The sequence below is a fragment of the Zootoca vivipara genome, chromosome 10 (genome assembly GCF_963506605.1).
Source record: "Zootoca vivipara chromosome 10, rZooViv1.1, whole genome shotgun sequence".
Taxonomy (NCBI): domain Eukaryota; kingdom Metazoa; phylum Chordata; class Lepidosauria; order Squamata; family Lacertidae; genus Zootoca; species Zootoca vivipara.
Window position 1 is genome coordinate 6,245,991 of NC_083285.1, and position 26,758 is coordinate 6,272,748.

At 40.9% G+C, this 26,758-nt stretch overlaps 1 protein-coding gene across 2 annotated transcripts in view; it reads right to left on the bottom strand.

Annotated features, from left to right (window-relative positions):
- RELN (reelin) overlaps positions 1-26,758 on the bottom strand; it is a 307,444-nt gene that overhangs the window by 98,087 nt on the left and 182,599 nt on the right. For both annotated transcript variants that reach the window (XM_035127392.2, XM_035127390.2), the window contains 9 exons: positions 24,796-24,908; positions 23,931-24,139; positions 20,561-20,689; positions 19,466-19,575; positions 16,911-16,977; positions 13,780-14,013; positions 13,019-13,180; positions 9,619-9,855; positions 832-1,024 (listed from right to left, as the gene is read on the bottom strand). In XM_035127392.2, the coding sequence (XP_034983283.2) occupies positions 832-1,024; positions 9,619-9,855; positions 13,019-13,180; positions 13,780-14,013; positions 16,911-16,977; positions 19,466-19,575; positions 20,561-20,689; positions 23,931-24,139; positions 24,796-24,908 (1,454 nt within the window). The remainder of the gene's footprint in view (positions 1-831; positions 1,025-9,618; positions 9,856-13,018; positions 13,181-13,779; positions 14,014-16,910; positions 16,978-19,465; positions 19,576-20,560; positions 20,690-23,930; positions 24,140-24,795; positions 24,909-26,758) is intronic.

The window sequence follows — 26,758 nt, forward strand, 5'->3', positions numbered from 1 at the left end:
CCATTGAAATTTGAGGGCCCAAAGTCCACCACTGGCATCCTGCAGATAGTTCATGAAATCTAGAAAAACTAAGGTGCATGTACAATTCTACAGAAATCAATAGAACTCGGGGTATTAACTGTGGGCCTGTCCCACAGATGCCTATGGGGTGTAAAAGTGCCTATTTTTCTCTAGATCGCAGCCCATGAGGAAAACGTATTAGGTAATTTTATAATCTGGAAAGGACAAACTGATTAGTTTAAGCTATTTTTTATTAGCAAGCCAAGATAATAAATCTGGTTTGTTTCAATTAACCACAATTTAACCTAACAAAGACTTGCCTTTTGGCACACAACAAGACAGTAAATTGTTAGTGCTAAACCAGTAGCATGTGCTTCCGGTCTCTTCCTTATCTCCAAACCAGAGGGAGAGGAGAGGACAGAATGTGTGAACTTGACATATCAGCAGGCTTGATCACATAATGCTCAATGGGGGGTTAGCTTTATGTTGCAATGAACGCAAGCAAACCTCAGGCTTCTGCATTCACCTCTCTCCTCCAATGAGGTGTCTGGAAGAGAGATTTCACTAGCATTTATTTTCTGTTTCCCTTCAATTTGGCTCGTTGTGTTATTCTGGACCAGGGACAATAGTTAATATAGCAAACTCTGGTCAGTTTAACAAGCCAGGTTCAGGAACCACTGTTTGCAGTAGGGCTGTTTTGAAATTCAGGAGCATTGCTACAAGCCAGACAGTGCAACAAGCCCAAGGCCATGCACACAGCTTGTGCACACAGTAGTAAACCATGTTTTAGTGTTATGTGTGAACTGGGCTGCCTTCCTTGATTGGACTTACCTCTTGAACCAGATGCCAAGTAAGACCATGGTTAGTAGAGTATTCCAGCTTCACTTGGTTGTCCATGTGAGGCCTGTACGGCTGCCCACAGCCCATTACCAAGTTGAACTGTAGCATATAAGATGCTCCAATTTGCATAGACTGTGTTTCCACGTAGCGCACGCTAGAAGCTAGCTTAGAATCTCCTGTGAAACTGGAAGAAATAATGATTTGCTTTAAAAAATAGTTGAAAAGCAGCAGCTATACATGACCACGACACTTTTAGTTTAGTTATACCTGATGTTATTTTTTTTCTCACAGCATGAAGGTGCATGCTGTGGACATGAAGAAGTGAAGACCTGTGGTTCAGAAAATTACAAAAAGCATTGAACATTATAGGTCAAGAAAATAATTAGCTGGATTCTGTATGCTGTTGGGGCACTAAGAATGCAGACAGGGAAGAATACACACTAGGACAGGGGTCAGCAAACTTTTTCAGCAGGGGGCCGGTCCACTGTCCCACAGACCTTGTGGGGGGCCGGACTATATTTTTTTAAAAATGAACAAATTCCTATGCCCCACAAATAACCCAGAGATGAATTTCAAATAAAAGGACACATTCTACTCATGTAAAAACATGCTGATTCCCGGACCGTCCACGGGCTGGATTTAGAAGGCGATTGGGCTGCATCCAGCCCCCGGCCCTTAGTTTGGGGACCCCTGCACTAGGACGTGAAGTGGTAGAAAAAATGTATTTGATATTGAAAGATTTTTAAAGGCTGTCTGCCATTTATTAATAAGTAGAAACTGGGACCACAATAGTGTTAAGAAGCAGTTTTACTGAAATAAGTGCTGGATCATTTTTGGTATACAATCTGTGGTGTCTTTCAGTGAATGAATTAGGCTGAATTAGACCATATCTTTTCTGAAGGATCCCCCATTAAATTAAATGGGGCTTTCCCCAGTTACATTGGGTGATGACTGCAGTATCAAGACTCATCTATACAGCTGCAAATAAAAAGTTTTGTGTTGTACAGTGCATTATACAAATGTGACACTAGATGGCAATGGTGAGCTATGGTAAATTCAATATATTTTTCAAAACGTTTTTTTTTAAAAAAAAACATTTTCACAACATTTTTATATGTGTCTAGATTCCACCTCAGTTAAGTAGAGCAGGCACCCCCAAACTTCGGCCCTCCAGATGTTTTGAACTACTATTCCCATCTTCCCCAACCACTGGTCCTGTTAGCTAGGGATCATGGGAGTTGTAGGCCAAAACATCTGGAGGGCTGCAGTTTGGGGATGCCTGAAGTAGAGTTTCCTATCAGCTCTTGAAGTCCCCTCCTCTCAGGGTTCTCCTATTTTTGGTACTGGCTTCTACTTTTTCTTCTTAGTTTTCTTCTGGTTATAGTCTGCCTCTTGCTCACTCAGCAACAATGGCCTTAAGCTTCAGACTGCTTGTCCCCTGAGTTTCAGGCTCTGAGACTCAGGAGTCCTGGCAACCATAGGTTCACTTTAAAATAGTGTGGGACCTTTTTTTGCAGGGGGGTAGCTAGTGTAAATATTCTGTTCTTCTAAGAGTATTTAGCACATGTAGATCAGGGGCGGACTTTGGGCTTTCAGCTTTCATTGGAGCCCTGTGCAATGCCAAAATCCCGCCTCCCTGCCCTCTGAGAGTGACTATGGAAAGAGAGGGTTTCGAACAGAGTTCCGTCCGCAATTTTGGATGCGGTTTAGATAGGATTTTTTCGACTTACGAATTTTTTTTAAAAAAATTCCCCTTGGCTTCGACTTACAAATTTTTCAACTTACGAAGGTCCGTTCGGAACGGATTAAATTCATAAATTGAGGTACCGCTGTTTTTTACTTGCTTCATCACTCCCCCAAAGCACTGGGACTAGAGAACCCTGATAAAGCGGGTTCTCCTTCATGGAGAGCATGTGTTGCGGTGGGGGCAAACAAGACATCCCTCTGTTGCTGGATGGGTTAGTTTAGATGGCCACGAATCTTATTGGGCACCTCCCGGTCGTTGGGGAGAATTTGATGTTGCAATTTATGATTGACGGCCAAGGGGCTATTTATTCCCTGTGTGCAGCGTTGAGCTGCCTCTTTTCGCTGCACACATCGGATCACCCGCCCACCCTCCCTATATTTAGGGCTGTTTGTGTTGACCTTGCTATGTCTGTCATGGGGTTGTCTGCTTTGGGGCAGGGGCGTGGTAGGAATTTTTCCATTTGACAGATTGGCCAGTGCCATTTGGTTTTTTGCCTACTGCGTAGCAAAATCGTCACAACGTGTAAGGTTGTGGTTAGGCATTGGTTAAATTTGGTTGGTGGAGGGGGTTTGGTTGGCTGTGCCTGCCCCTCCAATGCTGCTGCTGCTGCAAGGGTATTCCGTTAAAGCCATGCTTTTGTCCGAACCCCTGTCAAGGGGCTAGGGCCACGCAAGAGCCCCTGGGAGCATTTGGGGAGAGGTTAGGGCCCCAAAATGTTTTCCCTTATTGACTTTCGCAGGCTTGCGGATGTCAGTTCTGTTCCTACCTCTAGGTGGGAACAGATAGTCATGAACCAATGCCTAAGAAACCACTCACATTCTGGAATCAATAAAGTTGTGGCCCAAAAATTATGCCAAAAACCTTCAACAAAAAATCTGTGTGAATTGTGTTTTATTTGAGGGTGGCTTGGGGACCTCAACACCAGGGCAGTCTCGAGCAGGTCGGGCCCCCTGGTGCTGAGGCGCGGAGATCGCTCCGGCGCCCGCCCCCTCACAGCGCGCAGCATGGCTTCTGCGCGGCTTTGTCACGCAGCGCCCCGCCTGGCGCCCTGGAGCCCTAGCACCCCACGCCACCGGAACTATACCTAGAACCGGCCCTGCTCAACACACAAAATGATTCCCTCTGATTGTAAGCAAGACCTGTCCGTCACAATGGAGCTGCCTGTTGTCCTCTCCTACCTTGGTGTTTTCCATAAATGGTAAGCAAAGTACATTAGTACGACACCTGTCTGCAGCATTGTCTGAATTGCTGAGCTGCCACAAAGTGCTTTGGGGGCCCCTGCTTTGACTCAGGGTGCCTCATACAGATCCTGCTTCACCTCTGAGAAGCTGAGAGCCCCTCCAAATCTCCCCTGATTGGCTCAGGATTTGGGATTTTTCGGATCTACTACATGGCTAAAATATATCAGGCTGAATAATAAACTGGATTTCTCTGTGTTGGTCAATCCACTATATATGCTTGCCTTCTTTTATGTTCATTGCACTGGATATATATCTGGGGTGGGTGGGTAGAATAGCTTTGATGCCTTCTAAGTGCTGGGAATTTCTCCCCCTGCCCCCTCAACTCCTAAAGACTAAGAAAGCACAATCTCTTTGTCTCAAAGGCCATTGTTAAAGGATCAAAAAAAGATCAAAGAAGGTATGTTATGCAGGGACCATGCTGAGTATGATATGTGAAGAGATGCTTTTTTAAAAAACAACAACAGTACCTTTTCATAGTTTCGTTTTATGCCTACAGATTGCCGGTAGCCATAACTCAGTAGCATTAAAGACACTGACTCTATACCCTCTCTCATTTCTTCCTTCTGTAATTCTCCAGTGTACCTGCCTATTGCTGATTTTTACTGCTGGATTCCCGACCCCCTCTTCCTTTGTGTGAAAAAAACATACGCTTGGAATCAATTTGAGCACTATCAGAAGGTAGCCAAATATATTGGCTGCATCATAAAAGAAGAGTGATCAAATGCTCTCCAGAAACAAGGAATCAAGAGGATGTTTGTTATAAACATTCTTCTGGGAAATGAATTCTACTCATACATTTAATTAAATGATGTGCACACTCAGAAATAGTCAACTTCTTTGGGTTATTCCCAAAGTAATCAGTCCACCTGCAAGCACTGTAGACTAATTGGCACATGTGGGGATAATAGCATAAGTAAATGTACAGGGACTTTCACAATCATTGCACTTTTGAATCCATGACTTTCAATAACAATGGAAACCCCTGTGAATACAGATAAATTGTTGTCGGACAAATCGAGCATGTTAACACAAGAGATTGCAGATTCCCCCAGTCAACCTTGTCATTTTGCCTCAGAAGATAGCAAAGTTTTTATAACAGGGAGGTGGTTTTTTTGGTCATGTCTGATTCACTTCTCTTAGCCTCTAAGGACCTCAATACATATGTTAAGTTTCACATATGGAATTTCACACAAGTACAGTACCAGCATCCATGGAACTCAGTAAGTACATCATCCAGAAACACTGGATGGGAGTGTGAAAATGCTTTTCTGTATTTAGCAGATTAGCCATTAATGCAAGGGGGAAATCGGAATCAGGATACCATTGTGAACCATTAGTAGTAGCCATGGTTACTACCACCCAGCTCTTTTTAGGAAAAGCTGAACCACCGCCACGTATATCACTGCAGCTATTGGATATACTGATACACAAATCTGATTTCTTCGGAGATTCATTCATTCATTCATTGCTATTGTAATATATTTATACAAATCTCTATGCAAATGCTCAAAGAACTTTAAGATTAACAAGTGCCCCCCCCCCGCTTAAGCAAATTGGAAATAATTCCAGCGTGACTTTGTACAAAAATAAGTTATTACTTCATATGCCTACAGTAACAGGAAGATACACAGCCCTTATCCACTGTGTATAGTTCAACCACTCTAGTTTTCAATGGTGATCTGGGCTGTTCATATTATTATTATTATTACTACCAGTATTATTATTATTACCAAATATTGGTCTGAATGTTAATAGATAATTAATGGAACAAGTTACTTTATAGTTTGAGCTAATTTCCATCCATCAAGCAGCAGTAAAGAAGAGGAAATACTTCAGTGGGAAAATTTATAAAAGCTTTTATAAATGCCAGAGCTTAAATCTTGAAGCAGAAATAGATTCTGCTTTACAAATTCCTGTCGACAAAGGGAAACCCACCATATAATTATAGGCATTCCTCCCCCCCTCTTGAAATTGTGCTTTAAGATGACATGGTGTAAAATGATTAATAGCATATTGACTACAGTTCTTCTAATGAAAAAGCAATTGTCAGAGTTCTCCCAGGAGAACACTCTTCATGCCATAGCAATCCATGCTCATGGAAAGTCATGAGTTAGAAAATGAGAAGCAAATGGACTCACAGCTGGGAGAAGCCAACAATAATTAATTTAACTACCAGCCATTTGCACAGACCTGATATAAGTAAAAAATTTCCCTTGAGACATGGAAGGTCAGTGAAGGGAATAGTTCACATCTCACAAAGCACCCAAAGAATATTTATAGGCCAATACTTTAAGTGCACACAATGCTTTTCTGTCCAATTCAGCAATAATCAACCGATAATCAACAAGAAGAGAAGGCTGCAGAGTAATTAGCACTGTAGTTTCTTGTTTGGACTTACAGGGGGAGGGAGGGAGGGAGGAAACCAAAAGAAGAAGAAAAATCAAGAAAAGAACTTCTACCTTTCCACCTAATAAAAAAAGCCCATCAAAAAAAAAATCCCCACATATGCTATGCCAATCTAAGGAGACCAGAGGGAAAGCAATGGCATTAAAGGCCTTTCATGCCAACTCTTTGATGAAAATGATGCAAACAATTTGAGCATAGCCATGTTGTTTCATTTTAATGAGCAGTGAGTACTTCCATTGTCCTTATTAAAGTGGTTAATGCAGTTTCAACAGCCTCATTATCACTGCCAAAGCACATTTTACGTTGTTCTCACAGCCAAGTCAACTCCTTTTAGTTTGAGAGGTGATCAGAAAGTCAAATCAGACTGTTCAAAATCTGCTTGTTAATAAAAGTCCTGGAGTGTTAGTCCTTGATGCCCTTGGGCCAACAGTTCTATTATTTACTGTTTTCTCATAATCACAATGATTCCAGTTTCTCAAAGCAAATTATTCATTATATAGCAAATCCATAGTAGGGAAAAAATCTTGATTAGAGATGGATGAACATTTACTGGGTGGTTTGATGAAAGCAGAAAAATAAAGTTCTTGTAATCAGGCTTGGAGCCTTCATGTTTGAATCAGGATACCTTTCAACTTTATTTGAACAGATGCTAACAATAAATGAAAAATAACTTTTCACCATAGCAGTCCTAATGCATTAGTAATACTAGTACATAAAGTTTATGCTAATGCAATATTCATAGGCAAGTGCATTATGAAATAAAACCTTCAAAGGCAATTGAAACATAGTTTAATAAAACTGATTCTTTCCATTGTTGCATTATACTGCTTTGATTCATAATAATATCTTAAGTGCTGGATCCATGGTTAGTCTTGATCAGGGGTCGGGAAGTTTTACCTCACCTGGGCCGGTTCACTCTCACAGAGATCGCTCTGTGGGCCGGATTGCATCTGCGCAGACGCGATTTCCGGTGCCATGGAAGCAAGTCTGCACTACGCCGGTTTAGCCCAGCATGCGGGGACTCGCCGAGCAGACGACTTGGTTAAGGGGCGGCTCATGGGCCGTTTAATCGACCCCCGCTTCTGGCCCTCTGGACCGCAGGTTGCCAACCCCTGGTCTTGATGCAAGTAGTCATGCCTAACTTGCCTAAACTCCACTGATTTCAGTGTGTCTACTTTAGGCATGACAAACCCACCTGGGTCTAACCCTACGTTACAATGTGAAAGAACCTATATACTGGAATCTGTATAGCACACACATATACCTCCCCCCGGAAGCAGGGCCGGCTCTAGGTAGACCCCCGGTGGCGCAGGGCACCACGGTGCCGGCCCGCCAGGAGGGCGCCGCGAGCTGCGCCCGCCCACTGGCTGGCCGGTCTGCTGGTTCGATGCGCAGCTGCGCCCGCCCACCCACCGTGCTGGGAAACGGGGCGGAGGGATCCGTCGCTCCACGGCGCCAGGGGCGCTTAAGACAGCCCTGCCCGGAAGTACTATTGATTGGGTCTTACATTCCTCAGTTAAAAAAATAACAACCACCCAAACATAGTCTCATACATGGTAATATCCATTCAGAAGCAACTTATTTACTTACTTACTTGCTTTTAAAGAAACCCTCCCATACAAAGCAGCTTTCAACTTTGTAATCTCTCACTTTTGCTTTACGGAAGTACCAGTGTCCTCACTACAGACCACCCTTTATTCAATAGAGTCACTCTTGTCATAAAATTCACGAGCATGTGACGAGAATGTCCAGAGGTGAAAATGAATAAGAGTTAAAGGTACTTTGCATAGAAAATTAAACAACATTTCTTAGTGTGCCTCCTCGAGCAGAGGTCCAGAGGGTGGCAACACAAGAACGGACCTTTTTTGCAGGAGCTCCCCACTTGTGGGATGCTTTCCGCAGGGAGGCTGGCCTGGTGCCTTCATCTTTAGGTGCCAGGCAAAGATGTTTCTCTTTGACCAGGCCTATAACATTCTATGTCCTTTGAAATGTGTTTGTGGGAAGGGGGGGTCTTTGTTTTTGTTCTTACTCTTATTGTGTAATTGGTGTTCTCAATTTGTATTTTTATATTGTGAACTGCCCTGTAATCTTTGGATGAAGGGCAGAATAAAAAATAAAAAATAAAAACCCCTAATATGCATTCTGCATATTGTTGCATATTGTTGTCACAGTCCATCTTTACAATGTACAGTAACGCACTGGAAAGCATTACGGATGTGGTTCGATAACTGATCTGCCACTGTGATACTCCAGTATGTAGTGTGGCATGCAACTGTAGGGTGTCATACAACTGAAGTGTAGGGAATTGCTGGTGCTACAACAGCAACACACAGCAGAGTAGCATTAAAGAGAACACTAATGTGAAATACCGAACTAAGAGCAGAAGTAGAGCTATGGCAAAACAACAGACAATTCACTGAACACCATTCTATAGGTGATTTGGGGCACCAAGAAGCCTGCTATACTGGCAAAATATGACCTATCTGATATGCAGTAACAGGATTTTGTAATGAGACAGCAGCTGGCAAGTAGATATTACATACCCCACAGTATGGGGATGTTGGCAAAAACACTGGGGGAAAATATTCATGGGAGTAGGTTTATGAGTTTTCCAAAGAGAGACCATTTTATATCTGAAAACTTATCCAGCCACAGTGAAAACCTTTCAAAACCCATTGGATTCAATGGGGGGGGGGTAGAGAGATAAATAGGTGTTTAACTGTCCCATTGCATTGCTAGACCTTAGAAGTGCTTAGATTTGGCTACATCATATATCCCTTGAATAGGACTGTTGCCAGATAGGTCCTGCTAAATACAAAAGATTAAGTAGCTACACAGAAAACTCTTTATCAATTGTGTTTTAAGTGTGTCCTCTAATCACGTTATGTCCCATCACTCCCTGCCTTAATTTGCATAAATTAATTAATGTAACTGAAGGAAATCAGAGCAGCTAATTATTCTTTAATTTACATCAGCGATCAGTTCAGGATAAACTTCCAACATGTTGCAGGCAAAGAAACCATGTGAGCACAGGCTCACCATCAAGCATAAATCACATTGCATTGCAGTGTAAAATTTACCCCTCATTACATATAGGTCAACGAACACATTGTTGTTCATGTTATGTGCCCAGGGGAAAATTCTAATGAACAACAAGTAAGAAGAGAGTCATCTGCAGAAATCAATTAGACCTTTTCTACACTCATTAGGATACTTAGAAACGTGCTCTATTATCCTCTTTACTTAAAGATTTATATCCATATCCTAAGCATATTTGAGAGCAGGTTTTTACATGATATTAAGTTTTGCTGAGTTTACTGGGGCTTCTACTCAACTAAGTGAATATAAGGAAGAACCTTCCCACCAAAGACCTGAAATACTCACCAAAGTGTCCAGTCATGGCCACAGTATGGTTGAACATTTCCCAGGTAAAATCCAAGAGACTGAGTAACTTCCACCAAGTTAGTGAAGTCTAGGCTAATACTGTTGAAAAGTACAGAAGTCATGATGATTTCATCAATCGCCCACACGTCCTCGCCTTGAGAAGAATGATATGGCTGCCACCATCGGAACTGAATGCCAAACTGCCTTGCATCTTCTGGTAGCTCCACTGAAATTATTCTTAAACAAACAAACAAAATGAACTTATTGAAACTGCCATGGTAGAGAAACCTCTTAAAATTGGTTCTACAAAGCCAATGCCTTTGCATGAGGCCCCTTCATATTTTCCTTCCAATCCCTCCTAAAAACAAACCTCAGTTGACTGCCGTTCTGTTCTCTACCCCTGCTCTGATCCTTATCCCCTATTGTAACCCAAGTCTAAATATGTATACTGTAGCTGCTTTTGCTCATGTTTTATCACTTGCTACCCCATGTGTCTCCCTCCCTCCTTTCCCCGCTATTAAAATTCAGATTGCAAGTTCCTTTTGGCAGGGGCCCTTTCCCCCAATTAATTCTGTGAAATTCAATGTACATTGACTGCCCTGCATGCATGTATTTTAAAAAAAACCCAATGCACGGTTGCTATTACTGAGGTTAATAATATTATACAAGACTACTAAACCAAATGTTATTATGGTAAGGACAAAGGAAACCTTGGTGGAAAGATTACAATTCAAAGCTAAATAAATTAGAAATAAGCAGAGTTAGAGGAGAACGGAGTGAAAAATACAAGTGATAAAATGTGAATGGCAGAAAGCAGAATTATGTACTAGCTTAAAGCAAATGGAAAAGAATTAGGGTCTTCTCTTGTAGTGTATCACCAGCAAAAGGTAGCTGGCACACATTCAAGAGGTCTCTGGAGATCAATAAATTATGATAGTAAGTAAGATATAGCCAGTAGGTGGGCTGCACTGGACTCTTCAGGAGAACATATTTATGGTGCAGTATATAATTTTATATTAGCTGTCTGAATTTTAACAGGCACAACTAGCACTTTGGGTGTCTAAATCATCCCAGTTATCCATACGGTGGATGTCCAATAGCTCCAGGAATATATTTGTTGGAAAAGACCGTCAAAACATATTTAAACAAAACTTGTTTTGATGATGAAATGTGCATGAAGTTTCTTACAGCGCAAGGTTTCCCTGAGCTACATTATACTTACTTTTCCAGGCAACCATTTCTAAACTTTGGAACAGGCCTACACAAAAATTACCAATGTCACAGGAGAAAAATGCAACTTCACTTTTTTTTCCTACAGCAGTTTAACATGTTAAAACCTCTTCATATGCATAGATAATTCCCAATAACCGTTACAACTCTTTTAAGGTAAGCCAAACTGACAGTTATTATTATCACCATACAGCAGACCAAGTATAAGCAACTCTTGCCATCTCTAAAAAAAGATCGCTAGCTACAATCAGGGCCCTACTAGACATTACATAGCATTTCCCATGAGTTTTAAAAAACAAAAGCAGGCTTGGCAAGATGGCAATCTGAGCAAAGTCATGTGAAGAGAGGCTGCTCTATTTCCCCCCTCATATAATTTTCAGTGCAAAATGACCCACAAGCCACTTTCACATCCATGGGGAAGGGGAAGACATGAGGTCTCCCCCCAGCAGGTGGGATAGTAGCCTGGGGTGGTGGTGGATTTTTTTTGACAAATATAATGGCAGGGGGAAGGGTTAATCAGCCCCTTCCCCCTTCTTGCTCTTCTATTGTTAATTACAGCTTCCCAGGCTAATTTCCCACTCAAATAAATGCTTTTGGGGAAAAGACATGGAACTCTAGGTCATGTCTCTGTAGAGGGAAAAAAACTCTTTATGCTAGAATCATTCCAAAAGTTGAATTAAAAACCTTTTGTCAGCTTTACTGCCGCCAGTGTCTTTGGCTACAGCATGTATCACACATTATATTCCTTCATTAAACAATTTATTTCTCCATTTGTTTTCATCATAGCACTGACATAACTGTAGACCCAACTGCAGTATTTCTGGAGGAACAATCCCTAGAAAATACTCATTTCTCTAAAACATAAAAATGAACTCCCATCAGAGGATGAGATTGTGCGCAGTTTTTAATTGCCCATGCATTTCTTTTGCCAGCCAGTCCCATGAGCCTACCACCGTCTTCAAGGCCACTTGATTTCTCGTGACAGCTGTGACAACAAAACCTGTACTTGACAAACTGTGAAGAAAATTAAGAATAATATCGAATTTCCAGGAGCAATTACAGTACACAGCTACAGGGAGCATACATTAATTGCCATGGCAATGACATCTTTGTGAATGTTCCATAAATCAATAACAGCAGATGCCCACCTGCAACACGCAAGGTGAGTTGTGTGGCAGGACAGCATAAGGAGCATTTGTCTCCATCAATATACAATTAAATACTGGCAAAAATGCTTTCAGTATATTTCTACTGAGTCTCTCTGTGTGTTTTCTTATTTTTTTATTCAAAGAAAACCTGTAAGTTGGCATAAGTGACTGGCGGTGGGGAATGAATTCATACATTTAGCATCGTGCTCCTTCTTTCCCGTTGTTTGGGCCACCTGAGGTATGTTCTGTTGTGTTGCTCTTTGATTCTTCACATACATGCAAAACCTCTTTGCATCTTCACTCATGGCAAATAACAGCACTTTCAGAAAGTGCTTGCTAAGCTGCCTTTGTGAATCTTAATATACGCACTCAAAGTATCTTGTGATACCACATTTCTTCTCGCTGACTGAATGTGCTAACTGATTAACAAGAAGAAGTCAAATGGATCAAGTGACTTTGGAAGTGCTTGAAAAATTAAATCCAGAAACAGTGGTCCTAAGGAACAAGAACAGGAGTCCTAATATTTTCTAAATACCCATGGGTTTGCCTCTCTACAAAAGAAGAATTTACATCAGAATTGGTCCAAGAGACAAATTAACCAGCTCATATACCTTGCCATCACTACTGATTTAGCAACACTTGATCTCACTGCCACCACACCTCTCCCTCTCCTGGTAAGCAGCACCAACCAGGTGGCTTTGACGGTAGTATATCATACTCAGTTGCTGATATTGTTTCCAAAATATGTAGCCTTTGGGTACATATACAGTTAATCCACTAATATTTAGGAACACCCACATCCTTGAATAATATTACATTCAAAATATGAGAAGGGTACAACCCCCCCCCCCGCAACAACGAAGGAAATTTGCACAACTGCAACAGTGTATTTTCAATCCAACCAACAACTCCTACTAAACCGAGTTCGTCAAAAAAACAATCTTGAATACAAGTGCTTCAGCTTAAGTGTGTTACACTTAACTGGGGAAACACATCATTCTCCATGAAAAAGACTGCTGTACCTTGGTTCATGGTAGTTGAGATAGGAATAATGTTCCAGCAGTTTCCACGTAATCCCATTGTCATATGAGTAGTGCAGCAATACTCCTTCTCCAGGCTGATCAGGTGCTTTGCAGGTACTCAGGACGGATTTGCTTCCAAGCCTTAAGGTGAACTGCAGGAACCTAGATAACAAGGGCATGGATCATTGTAAATTGCAATTTATACAACACTCTCTTCCTAGAACAGTTGTTTTTTCTTTTTAATCTTAAAAATCTAGACAAGCCAAGAAAAACAATATTTATAGGGTCTTTGTGAAGCTGAAATTGTTTATTCAGTCCAGCAATGCAATGTGGAATATATTGTTTTAAAATGCCAATCATATTATTGCCTTCAATTATTTATTAGGAACCGGAGGGTGGAGGAGATATCGAATGGATCTAATCAGCTGCCACAAGCTGTCAAAATAAATATAACCTCATAAATAATTAATTAGCACTTGGCTCCAACACTCACTTTTGATATTAATGCCGCATGTTTGCAAACTCAGACATACAATAGTTGAACCCAAATGTATTAAATACTTAGTGCTGTAGATAAAGCAAATGAATTTTAAAATTAAATTTCACACAACCAAAATCAAATAAGAAGTATATTAAGAAACTAGTAACATGTTAGATCAATTTTCTCTATTGGAGGCTGCGAGTTTTAATGCATGATACCCGAGGCTCTCTGGATCCTGTGTTGTAACTTCTGTGTGTTATTTCCATTTATTTCTATTTACCTGGACTGTGAGCTGTCAAGGAAAGAAGTGATAAGCTGACGCCTCCCGTCTTTGTTAAAAACCAAGGCTTTGCCACTTGCTAGGACTCCACAACCAAAACTGACTTCAGCACCACGGATAGAGTAAAAATTGTGATACGAAGAAAGCCTAGAATTGCCAAAACTCTCAGATATAAACATAGGAAAGGTCTGGGAGGCCATTTCACATGCGGGCCCTGAAAAGCCAGGATCACATCTGTAATAAAACATATGAATTTTATGTTCAGCTAAATATTATAGGTATTATAAAGCTCAAGTCATGGAACGTGCAAGATCAAGTCATGGATAAAGTTAGATGTCTTCAGACATAACAACCATAATGCTGTATAAAACTTCAAAAAATTAAATTAAGTCTACCTAGTTACCATTCCTCTTCAGTTTTAAATCTCTACAAATATTTTTTTTGAAGCACATTCAAACATTCTTTTGCTAAACTGTGGAAATCCTGTCCCGAGACAACAAAACTTCTACTTGAAAGTACCATAATACCTATTTACTGCAGCAGAATTTATTATAGGGCAGTCTGTCCTCTGCCTTGCCCAGACTAAAATAACATAGGGCAGGAATTCCTAAAATCTAAGAAGCTGTGTTATATGTTATAACAGCAACTAGATTAGGGAAAGGAAACTGAATGGTCAAAATAAAAACATAATAGCAGAGAGAGAAATGAAATACAGTGGTACCTTGGTTCTCAAATGCCTTGGCAGTCAAACGCCGAAAACCCGGAAGTACGGTAAGTGTTTCGGTTTTTTAACACTTTTCGGAAGCTGAACGTCCATTGCGGCTGTTGGCTATTGTTTCTGGGGCACCTGCACCAATCAGAAGCTGTGCCATGGTTTCTGAACATTTTGGAAGTCAAATGGACTTCTAGAAGAGATTAAGTTTGGCGCTTTTGTTTTTGCTATTTATTTTCTGTTTTTGTTTTTGAGGCTTTTTTGGTTGCTTTGTTTTTGTGACTGTGTGGAACCCAGTTCAGCTACTGATTGATTGTGTGACTGCAGAAATGAATAAAAGCCTCCCATTCAAATAATGACTATCATCGGTGCAGGTAAGAAAAAAATTAATTTTAATTTTTATCATTTACAATACTGTCTTATTTATATTATATTACAGCATATTGATTATTGCTTTTATTTTATGGATCAATGGTCTCGTTAGATAGTAAAATTCATGTTAAATTGCTGTTTTAGGGGTTGTTTTTAAAAGTCTGGAATGGATTAATCCATTGTGCATTACTTTCTATGGGAAAGCGAAACTTGGTTTTGGAATGCTTTGGTTTTGGAACGGACTTCCGGAACGGATTAAGTTTGAGAACCAAGGTACCAGTGTACAGGTATGAAAACAGGATTCCCCGCCTTCATTGTTCTCTCTCTATCCCAGTGTTTCCCAACCTTGTGCCTCCAGATGTTTTGAGACTACAATTCCCATCATCCCTAGCTAGCAAGACCAGTGGTCAGGAATGATGGGAATTGTAGTCCGAAAACAGCTGGAGGCACAAGGTTGGGAAACACTGCTCTATCCCACTGTCTCTTCTCCAGCAAACCATGAGCTGTAACTCCAAGGTTTGTTCCTAGGTTTATAGTTCATAGTTTGTCTGAAGGAAACACAGCACTGCAACAGCAGGAGGACTGGGGGAAAAATGCAATAGCTCTAGACTCCTCTCCAGGAACCCTAACCCTTGTGAGTTCACACTAAGCTGTGGTATGGCTTAGCACAGGCATCCCCAAACTTCAGCCCTCCAGATGTTTTGGACTACACTTCCCATCATCCCTGCCCACTGGTCCTGTGAGCTAGGGATCATGGGAGTTGTAGGCCAAAACATCTGGAAGGCCGCAGTTTGGGGATGCCTGGCTTAGCATGATGTGGAAATCAGCTCTCTGTTGACATGGCTTGGTACATCCTAAGTGCAATAAATAAGAGCCCTACCCACACCCAACAGGTGTCATTCATAGTCCTTTGGATGTGTGGGCAGAAATAGGTTCACACTTCTGGTCTGACCCAAAACAAAGCAAGTTGCTAGAAGTGTTTCATGTGAACACTCTGAAAAACGTCAAGATTGTTTTAAAGTGTTCAATGGAACACCTGAGGTAACCTTACTCCACTCGCCAACCTTTTTTGCTAGGGAATGGTAGGGGTAACATATGGCAGAGGACTCCCATTTTTTTGTGGTTGGGAACCACAAATTCGGAGTTTCATAATCCCCAGTTGTAAATGACAGCTCCATGGCCAAGGAGGAGCATGGCCTCATTTCTGCTAGTGACTGACACAGAGGCCAGAAACCTAGGCCCAACTACCACTCAGTCAAAAGGAGACTCAGCTACAAAGGTCACAGACAAAGATATATTTTAATTAACAGATTTGGTGAAAGCAGCTAGGTGATCAGTCCACATAAGCACAACCCTAGCAAATAGAGGCTGAGGCTCTGAGGCTAATGGCGTCAGTCTCAAACACCTGGTGAAGCAAAACTTCAGTGCAACTATTGTTATGGATGGATGGTAAACTTTAAAAGTTAGAGTGACCATTAGAGTGTCAATTAGAGGAACTTTAAAATGCTCCAAAACCTCTGGAGAAAAGGCAAATAATTTTTGAAGTAGCAGGTATGGAGCTCATGGAATATGCTTTCCTCGCTGCATCTGAAGCGATGCCTTTTGCCACTGCCAGTTGGGAGAAGAAATAAGAGGCATGCTAAACAAAGACAAAGGGAGCAACCCACCAGGTGGGCCCCTCTGAAACACTGTAGTAGTATTTGGTGAACAGCACTGCCCCTCCCATGGGCATCTACTTATGCCCCATAAGAGGACCTGATAATTGTTTTGATTCCATATGGGCTCAACTTGAGAGGCTGATAATGGAAGCCCTCTTCCCTACCCCATTTGAATGACAGAATGACTTAACAAGAGTGCTGGAGAACCCTGCTGTCTGCTACTGAGACAGGTCTGGTCTAAGCAAGGTGAGAACTCTTCTTCTTGATAACCACTTGCAGAAGATCCTGCCTCTGGGTGCAATCCCAGAGGACAGACTATCTTACAACCTAGAAAGAACCATAATATGAAGCACAAATACATTGGCCAATATGGTTTATATCAGACTTACTTGCAGCCATTTCTACTGCATTGCCCTCGACCTGAGCAGAACTTGAGGCAAGATGGCCCAATGTAAACTGCAGATAAAGAAAACTAGTTATATTAAATTCTGAGACAAAGAAAAAACAAACAAGGCACAGATATACTGACTTCATAATATCAAGCAAGACGAGGATATTTACCTTTGATCCAAGCAATGTGACTGTGTAAGTGATAGATTTATAGTGAATATAGGGATGGATGCATTTGTTAACTATGACTCTGACTGAAACTCGCTCTTGTTCTTTTGAATATTGTTACAATTTAAGGTTACACTGTGGATATTTTTTGGACATTTGCCTTTTTTGCAGGAAACTGATATGAATAAGCAGTTTTCTAAAAAATAGCCTTGCTATATCCATTATCCAGGAGCTCAATAAAACCCATAACAAATACAAGAAAATCAGCAATGGATATGAATAACACACAATGAGTGTGTGAAAGAAGTTAGTAATGATCAATACAACATTTCAAAAAATACTGTATAGCATGTACATACTATGACAACAAACTCCAGTGTCTAGCAGGAGACTCAGCACTCTCATAGACTCCCATGTGAACAAAGTCATTCCATTTAACCAGCATGATACTGAAATTGTCCCTGTTTTGGCCTTGTTTTCCCACTGGAAACTTTGAAGCTAGCACTGGAATGCCTTGCCATTGCCATGTTCAGGCCCAAACTGGCAAGCTAAATAGGTATCTCTGATGGAAATTCATGCGGACTTGTTCTGGTTTCAAAACATGAACATTCAGTCACCAATTGTGCTGCCATTGTTCTGCTTAGAATTTTCTTGTGTGCTGCTTTGGCCTTATGGTTTTTTCATGGATACCCTCTTAATAACAATACACAGTGAAAAGTGTTCGATGTCCATTTTCCTTCATTTTGGGGATGTCACCACACACAATCCAAACCATTAATATTGCCTCAAAACCTCAAAAACAGTTAATCCCTAGTTAATGCAAAAAATAAAAATGTGCATGTGTGAATAACATTACAACAAAAAACAGCAGGAATTAACTATCACACATTTTCATATCACTTATCAAGGGTTCTTTCCCATCTCCCCCCCTCCCAATAAGACTAATAGCAGAATCCTAGTCATGTCTACTCAGTTTCACTGAGTTCAATAAGGCTCACTCCTAAATAAGTGTGTATAGGACTGCAGCTTTAATTCACGTAAGGGTTTTTTTTTTTTGGTAAAAACTGAGTTACATGAGGCAGCTTTGTTTAAAAGAAGAAATGTACTCTGTTTTTCTTATTTCCAAGCTTGATGTAAAATTTTTGTTAAAGCAACAACACACTCACAGATCAACATCAGAGATCTTGGCCTGAAAACCTGCATTTATAATAAAATAAAATTAAAATTTATCCTATTTCTTTATGGGGATATTAGTGAACTCTCACCTTCTTTTGCAGAGCTTTGCACATTTTGCAGCTTTCTTATTCCCACAAATATGTTTAGTATAAAACCAGTGATATACGTAGTATGTCATTCACAAATAAAGTGCTACATTGTAAAATGCTTTTGCTTTAATCATGCCCTTCTTATTTTATTAATAGATCTTATATGGCTTAATCTACATATCTACTGGCAATAAGGCCTGCTAAACGAGGACTGCATGACTTGGAGCAGGCTTTGAAATTCTGCCCACTTTTCCCTGCCACTTCCCTCTTGTAGAAATGAATTCCTTGCCCACTCAGGATTGAAATTAAACCAGCCATACTCCTAAACCCACTCTGAAAAGTCAGTTTAAACACAATTATAAAAGTGGAAATAGGAGTGTGTGGTTGATTTCACCCAGATTGATGTAGTGATGGTTAGCTGTAATATTTAAACCCATGCAGAGAAGTGTCTGGGCAGTTTCTGTAGAAGAGACAGGGAGAGTGAAGAGAAACATCTGGACCTGGCCAGAGAAATCATTCCTGCAACTCCATATGTGGCTGTGCAAGAGGCCACGTGCATTATTATTAATTTTTAAAATTACATACGCAAATCAAGTTTATGCTTTCAAAACAATTTCTAGGATTTCCCTATATTTCTCTCTCTTTCTGTGTGTGTGTGTATGCCAGACATATCCAAAGTCTGTTTCGGGGGCCTAATCCAGCCCACCAGTCAATTTAATCCAGCCCCTGTGGCAGTATATGTCCTGGGGTAAAAGGTAAAATCCTAACGAAAGCTCATCAACTTCAAAAAAGCTCAACAACTTTGGTCAGCTCTCACGCATGTTCCCTTCATCAAATCTGGCCCTCTTTGAAAAACGTTTGGGCACCCCTGGTGTATGTATTTGCCTGCTTCAGTGCATGATGTTATATCTTAAGATTCTGCAAGCCATTTAAATTGGAAAAATGATATTTAGCCTCACTTTAATAAAAAAAACAACAACACCTGGGGGGGGGAGTGCTTAAGAAACTGGGATCCCTACAATTTTTATCATATTGTGAAACACAAAGGCACTCACTGAGAAGGGAGCACAGACAATAAGCACTATTGAGGCACAATGATGATGGTAATGAATACTACTAACTGTTGTCAATTGCCCACATGTTTCCCAGAATTGGTCCTGTTTGTCTCCATCGAATCCTGGTATCTCTGGTTAATGCTGCATTTGGAAGTGGAATAGTTATTCGGTTCCACCTGAAACAAACATATGAGCCTTCATGCTTTGAAACTTACAAGTCGATTTAGAGTTATAATAGTGTCAAGCTCATACCAAAGTGTGCATGCACACGAAAGCTCATACCAAAATAAAAACTTAGTTGGTCTTTAAGGTGCTACTGAAGGAATTTTTTTATTTTACTTCGACCCAGACCAACACGGCTACCTACCTGTAACCAAGCTCATACCAGTTGCAGATGCTTCATTTACTCACAAAGACAAAGGGCATGCGAGTACTTAAGGATCACAGCGTCTTAAACTCTAGGAGCATGTGGAGTGGATAGAGTAGCTTAAGTCCAAACACATGCAACTGTATTTGCATATATTCATTCCTTAATATTCTTGCCTCACTCCCCCCACTCCAAATCTAAATTTAGCTTGTAAGCTCTCTGGCTATCATCACTGAAGCAGATTATTCTAGCTGCTCTCAATCCTTCAAATTATTGTTATACAAATAGGAACTTTGGAAACAATTCTGGAACAAACATATAATGTTCAAGGAAAGTAGAGTAAGAGCCTTTATGCCAAATCCTTATTGTACTGGGATTTGCCCATACTTGAGGAAGCCTTAATGACATCACTCATAAAAGGTTTACTTTACACTTGTAATGTAATTTTATTGCTGCTTAACGAGGACTCGTGTATATAGCCATTTAGGTTTGAATATGCAGATGGAGTGAACCATAAGCAACTGTTTAGGCTTGATATAATTCTTAAGAAATTCATGTTTATTTAATAGATTTATCAAATCATTTTTCAGTTACTATGGCTCCTGGAAACATAAGGTTGTCCTTCTTACAATTAAAACAACCTGAGGTGAATAAAATTTCTTAGCTGCCTCCCTCCATTTGCCACAAAGAAGAGCTAACACCCTGGCATTATATCCGTTGCTTTTCAGAGTCACGAGCAATTTCCTCTTGCATCATTCTTGCACTAGAGCTATTTGGGGAGTGAACTTCCTTACCCGCTGTAGTTTTCGGAGGCATAGACTGTGCTGTGAGGAAGGTGAGACCCGACACATGTCTCTGGCAAACATTCAGAATGAAGTAAGGACCAGGATCGGCCATGGTTGGTGGAGAACTCCAAACTGACACTAGGAACCCAAAGAAACAGAGAAGTAAAATGGGCTATTCATCCCACACTAACTGCGATTAATAGCAAGAACACACAAAAGCTTTAAAATCATGGCTTATTGAATAATTGATCCCCTGGATGCTGAAGTATGAAATGCCTGTGAGTGCTGAACATTCAAGATGAAACAGACATGAAGCACGGTGCGTTAAAAGACGAGATGGTAACCCTTGTCAGAAAGTGTTTAGCTGATGGGTGTGAGAGCAGTTTCTGCAAGTCTGACTTACCCAGCAGGCTGTTGTTTTTTTGCATTGGGTTTAAAGAGGATTGATGCCAGTACTAGTATGTCAAGAAGGAGGCAGACCAAAGGGAAACTGATAGGTAAGGCCTGTGTGCTCCTACTGCTAATAGGTTTCTCAAACCATTTTGTGGAGGGGTCATGAGGCTGAGCTGGCAATTGAGTTGGCTTATTTATATTTCATAAGTTCAGAACAATCAGGGATAAAAGGCCAAGCTGTGCACGCATGTTATATTCCACAGAAGCACAGAAATATAGTAGGCATACGAGAATAGCTGTCTCCTTGATCAAGAAGCTGCATAGTGGACAATCTCAGCCTCCTCCCAAGTAGCCGAGAAGCTCAAAAGGCGGCGGCCGGGGGGGGGGGGGGACAGGAGGATTGCAGTGTGTATAGATGTTAGACCTATATCAGGCTACTCTGCCCTTGAGAAGGAACAGCTTCCCATGCATCTCCAAGAAGCATTCTAGTGGGTGGAGGTGGGTACGGGGTACAAGAAGTACACGTGTGAGAGACCTTAGCTAAGGAGATATATATTCACATATTGGAGCAGTTCAGGTGATCACATCTTAGGTTAGATATGTGTGGCACACACAACCTCTTCCAAATCTCCTGATGACTGCTCCCAATGGCCAAATAGCACTGGGTATAAAATATTGCCCTGTAGCACCCCAGAGCATAACTTCTCAGGGGTGAAAAGGCAATCTCCCAGTGATGCTCTCTGGACTTGACCACATATGTAGGACTGGAACCACTGGAAAACAGATCCTTCAATTCCTATCCCATGGAGCTGGTCCAGGAGGATGCCAAGGTCAACATTATCAAAAGCTTCAGTGTGACTGAGAAGCAGGAGTGAGGTTGTACTTCCCTTGCTCAGTTCTAGGTAAAGGTGACCAAGGTCAGCTTGGTCCCAAGGCCAGACCGGAACCCAGATTGATCTTTGTCACCCAAGAATGCCCTGCTGCAACCATCTCCACCAACGTCCATAACGAGGAGTGTATTTGTGAGTGGTCAATAGTTAATCCAAAGTTCTTTCAGCATGAACCACCTGACCTCTGAACTTTTAAAGTATTTTACTGCCACTCACTATAAAAAATATAGAAGCACTTTCAGTACATACTTTTGGAATAAGCACAAGTCACATTCTGTGAGCTTTCAACTAATTTGGGAAATATTGAAAGAAATGTAGCCTTTTGAAAAATGTCTGTGTAGAATAATTTAAGCAGCGCAGTTTAATTCTAATAGCCTCATTTTAAGTTCTGCAAATGAAGCATTAAAACAAATTAATAATTCATCAGCCTGGCGCCAAATAGCCAGCACATGGCTTATCCAATTCAGAATAATTTAGTTGGAATATGACTTTACTTGAAGAATGTCTTTCCGCACAATTATTGTGTGTGTGATATTTTAAATGTAAATTAAAATAGCTTATGAGGCTTCAGTGATTTCATTTGAGATGAAATTATATGGATACCTTTGAGGACCACATTTACTCCATATTCTACTATATTCCTAGTCATGAAATGATAGTACTGCTAAAAAAATTATGCTTTGGTGGACAATGATATTTGCATGGTGAAATTATTTTTGAAATGTAGATGAGGTTTGTGGGAAGTTAGCAGTTCTTTTAAAAAACGAATAAAGCAAAACAAACTCCCTGAATCGGAGCCACTATGTGAGTTGAAAGGAGATCTTTCAAAAAAGATCAAAGACTGTATTGAAAAACTCTACTATGAAGCAGGAAATTATGCTTGTACCTGTACCTTAAAAGATAAATTCATTTTAAAAGGACTGTTCTAACTGTAGATCTCTACTGAGCATAGTCTACCAAAATACAGAACACCTACATTTGCATATGTAGAACACATATGGCCAACTAAGGGTTCCCAAGACGTCATCTGCAGAAGTTGGCCAAAACTTTCAAACCTATCTTATGCTTTTATTGTCTTAAGCTGAAGAAAATAATGCCGAAGTTTTACATAAACCTACAGAATGCTGTTGTCTTTCACATGTGGCTTGGCTCACATTAATATTTCTGACACATGGTGTGACTTGGATTGCATGCAGAGGTGGATGGGACCTGGTGAGACCCAGAAAGAAAGCAGATGGGGCCATGGGAGGGAAGGTAGGAAAGGGGAAAGCCAGAGCCAAATAGGGAGGACAAAACCAGTGTAGATGAGGTGTTGGTGGAGCCGAAAGAGAGCAGATGGGACCACAGGAAGGAAGGAAGGAAGGAAGGAAGGAAGGAAGGAAGGAAGGAAGGAAGGAAGGAAGGAAGGAAGGAGAGAGAGAGAGATGAATTGGGTGCAAGCTTGGATATGCGGGGTTGCGTGTGAAAGAGAGCTATGGAGGCAATCCTGAAAAAAAGAGAGGAAGAGATTGGGGAAGTGAGTTCAGTTAGAAACGATTTGAGGAAATAATTGTGTTCCATTGAACAGAAAACCATGGATTCAAATGAGCAATTTTATGTTTGTGGTTCAGACCCCATCTATGCATTTGTTTTCAAGTTTACAGCAGAAAGCTGTGAGTTCAAAGGAGTTGTTGTGTATTTGTAGGTGCAGATCTAAGTTCTTCCCTGTACTCCGTTACTTGGACAAGTTACTTGTCCTTTGTGACTAGCCAGGCCTCATGGCAGCCATTTTGTGATGGTGCTCACATTTTTTTGAAACTTCTTAAAAGTGACCATGAGCCCCAAAAGGGGCTCAATACTTTCAACTGGAGATGGCAGGGATCACTCTTGGCACCTTCTACTTGCCAATCACACTCTACCAGTGAGCTTTGTTCTTCTCTCCTACTATGTTCCCTCATTCTGCTTATCTTGCTACCTCAGCCCATTCCAGGAGCCCTCAGATCCTAACACTAGCCCTGCATAAATGCACCAAGGAGCACAGGGAGGCAGTTTGATAAAAAGCTATAATTGTTAAAAGAAATAAACAATTACATTAAAAAATAAATAAATGCAATTACCTGTTGCCGGGTTGGTGAGTTCCACAACCCAAGTTAATAGAAAACTGTATCATATGAGTTACAGTGGTAGGAAGCACTGGCAGGACATGGAAGTAATCAACTGCCCAGACATTTCTGTTATGCCCTTGATGATTCTTCTGCTTGAGACAGAATTTGGTAGCTGGAGTCTGCAGCTCTGGACTGATGACAACCGAAACCAAAGATGGAACCTTCAACAGAAATCACGTTAATTACATTTCTATACTCTATTTCTGTGTTTTATTTGTGGGATACATAAATTATAGACTGATAAATTATAGACTGATTGATAGAGACATATAGACACTCTCTCTCTCTCTCTCTCTCTCTCTCTCTCTCTCTCTCTCTCTCTCTCTCTTACATATAAATATACAAACTGTGTTAGAAAATGTTTGTTCCAAAAGCAGTACTTGCACATTAGTCATCTCTATTCTCTTGTGTTTGAATTAGGGCACTGTATGTTATTTTTGTTGTGCCTATACTACAGGAATAGGTCCAAGAGTCATTCTCATACTCCCACAGAGGTTGGGAACTTTGTTAGGCAGGCAAGGATGAACAGAATTCGTAGCCATCTTATTGAACTACAATTCCAAGAATTTTTATAAATCACCATCGTGCTAATTTCACAACTATTTTAATAGTCCTCGAAAGTCTTTTTACCTGAGTAGGCTCCTCCAAACTTGCCTCAAATTTGGGAATAGTTTAGGAAACAGGAAGGGGGTACAGAGGAATAGGGAATTGGTGGAAATCCCCCCCCGTTCCCGATATATGAATGGAGGATCAATTTAGGAGCCAAGCATTTGTCACCTGAGTTGTGCTACCTTCAGGATTTGTTTTGAACTCTTACCCTATAAGAAGTGTAGGTCATTGTATCCAGATTTAAGTGATCTTTTCTTCCTTCAATCTTTGCATACAATATGACGTCACTTTCATGGGTTTGTCCAGCTTCACAGCTTCCACCTGAAGCAATGTGTATATTGGTGGAGTTAACTATTTAACAGTCAGTTGTATGTTAAAATCTTCTCACTTTACATACAAACAATTATGAAAATGACAGTTGCCAAACATTGTTAAGTTGACGTGTGCAACATTTGAAACAAAAGTCAAGGCCACTGAAATGCAGCAAATGCAGCAATAGAACACCCATCCCAAAATGAGGTTTAAATAAAGAGTGATGAGAACTAAAACACACTTCTAGACTTAGGTAAAGGTAAAGGGACCCCTGACCATTAGGTCCAGTCGTGACCGACTCTGGGGTTGCGTGCTCATCTCGCATTATTGGCCGAGGGAGCCGGCGTATAGCTTCCAGGTCATGTGGCCATCATGACAAAGCCGCTTCTGGCAAACCAGAGCAGCACATGGAAACGCCGTTTACCTTCCCGCTGTAGCAGTTCCTATTTATCTACTTGCATTTTTGACGTGCTTTCGAACTGCTAGGTTGGCAGGAGAACCGCCGACCTTCTGATCAGCAAGCCCTAGGCTCAGTGGTTTAACCACAGCGCCACCTGGGTCCCTAGAGAACCACATGCTTGGAAGTTAAAAGAAAAAGAAAAGAAAGCCACTCTGTGTAGAAAAGAAGCACGTTATCCTGACTATTTCATAATGTTCTGCTGGTTTTCTATATGCAGAAAGGTTGATTTCACATAGTATTTAAGCATGCAGATTCTTATCTGCAGCTTGACGTTTACAGTCCCAACAAGATTGTTCTGTGGGATTATTCTGGATGCAGTTCAGCTCCTATATTTTAAACTCAAATTAAAATTTACTTCCATCCTCCTAATATTTCCCCCACTTGAATACTCAACCGAGTAATTTTCACACAATGATTTTCAGTGTGATCATAAAAGTCTACAGTCTTTCTTGCTGAGCCAACAGCTTTGCCCAAGAGTTCAGAAGGTCGACTAAAGTGTCTTTCCTGTTTTTCATGCAGGTGTGCATATCCTGAAAGACCTGGAAATGCAGAAATCTCCCCTTCCTGTGCTTTTTTTTTTTGGTACATTATGCAGCACAGAGGAGACGTGACAATTCAGAGCAAATATCAGAGAACTTCCACTTCCAGTAAGAAAGGCTGTTTACTCTTTTTGACATAAAAGGCTGCTTCATCGGAAAAGCAAATTTATTCTGTTTCCTTTACTGTCTTTCCATTTCACATTAATGAACACAGTGTTGAAAGAATAAGCTCCACATGTAGTTTACCTGATCTGTAGAGCTTGCAAAACAACATTCCTGGAAAAAGTGTCGCAAAGACAAAGTGTGTGATTTTGCCATTGAAATCTTCTGCTTGTGGGTTCCCACTACCAAAAAGAGTTACAAAACTCCAGTAATTACAGCTCTCTTACTAAGAGAGACAGATGGTTCTGATTTTGTATCTATGCCCCCTGCTTGCTATCTCATCTGCTGTCTTCGCAAAGTGTTAACCAAAGTAACAACCACCCATTTGTGGAAGTCCCACCCGTACAAGATTTCCAAAAGCATTTCAGCATGAGGTTGTACAGAATACTTTTCTGTCTGGGTGAGGTTGCTTTTAAACCACAGGCAAATCATTATTGTAATAGCTCATTACCGGACTTGCTAGAAAAAATGGGTAGGCACAAAATGCAGGAGGAAGGAGGAGGAAGAAGAGTGACCACCAGTATATCTATCAAGCCCTGTCCAACACCTTTAAAATACAGATTCTTCTTCTGGGACACTAAGAAATAACCAACTTGAGCCTTTGGCCTCCAATTCTGTTGCAAAATATGCTCCTCAAAAACACTCTCTCTGACTCTAGCCATGACACTAGGTTCATAAACCTCCCATCCCACTGGAAA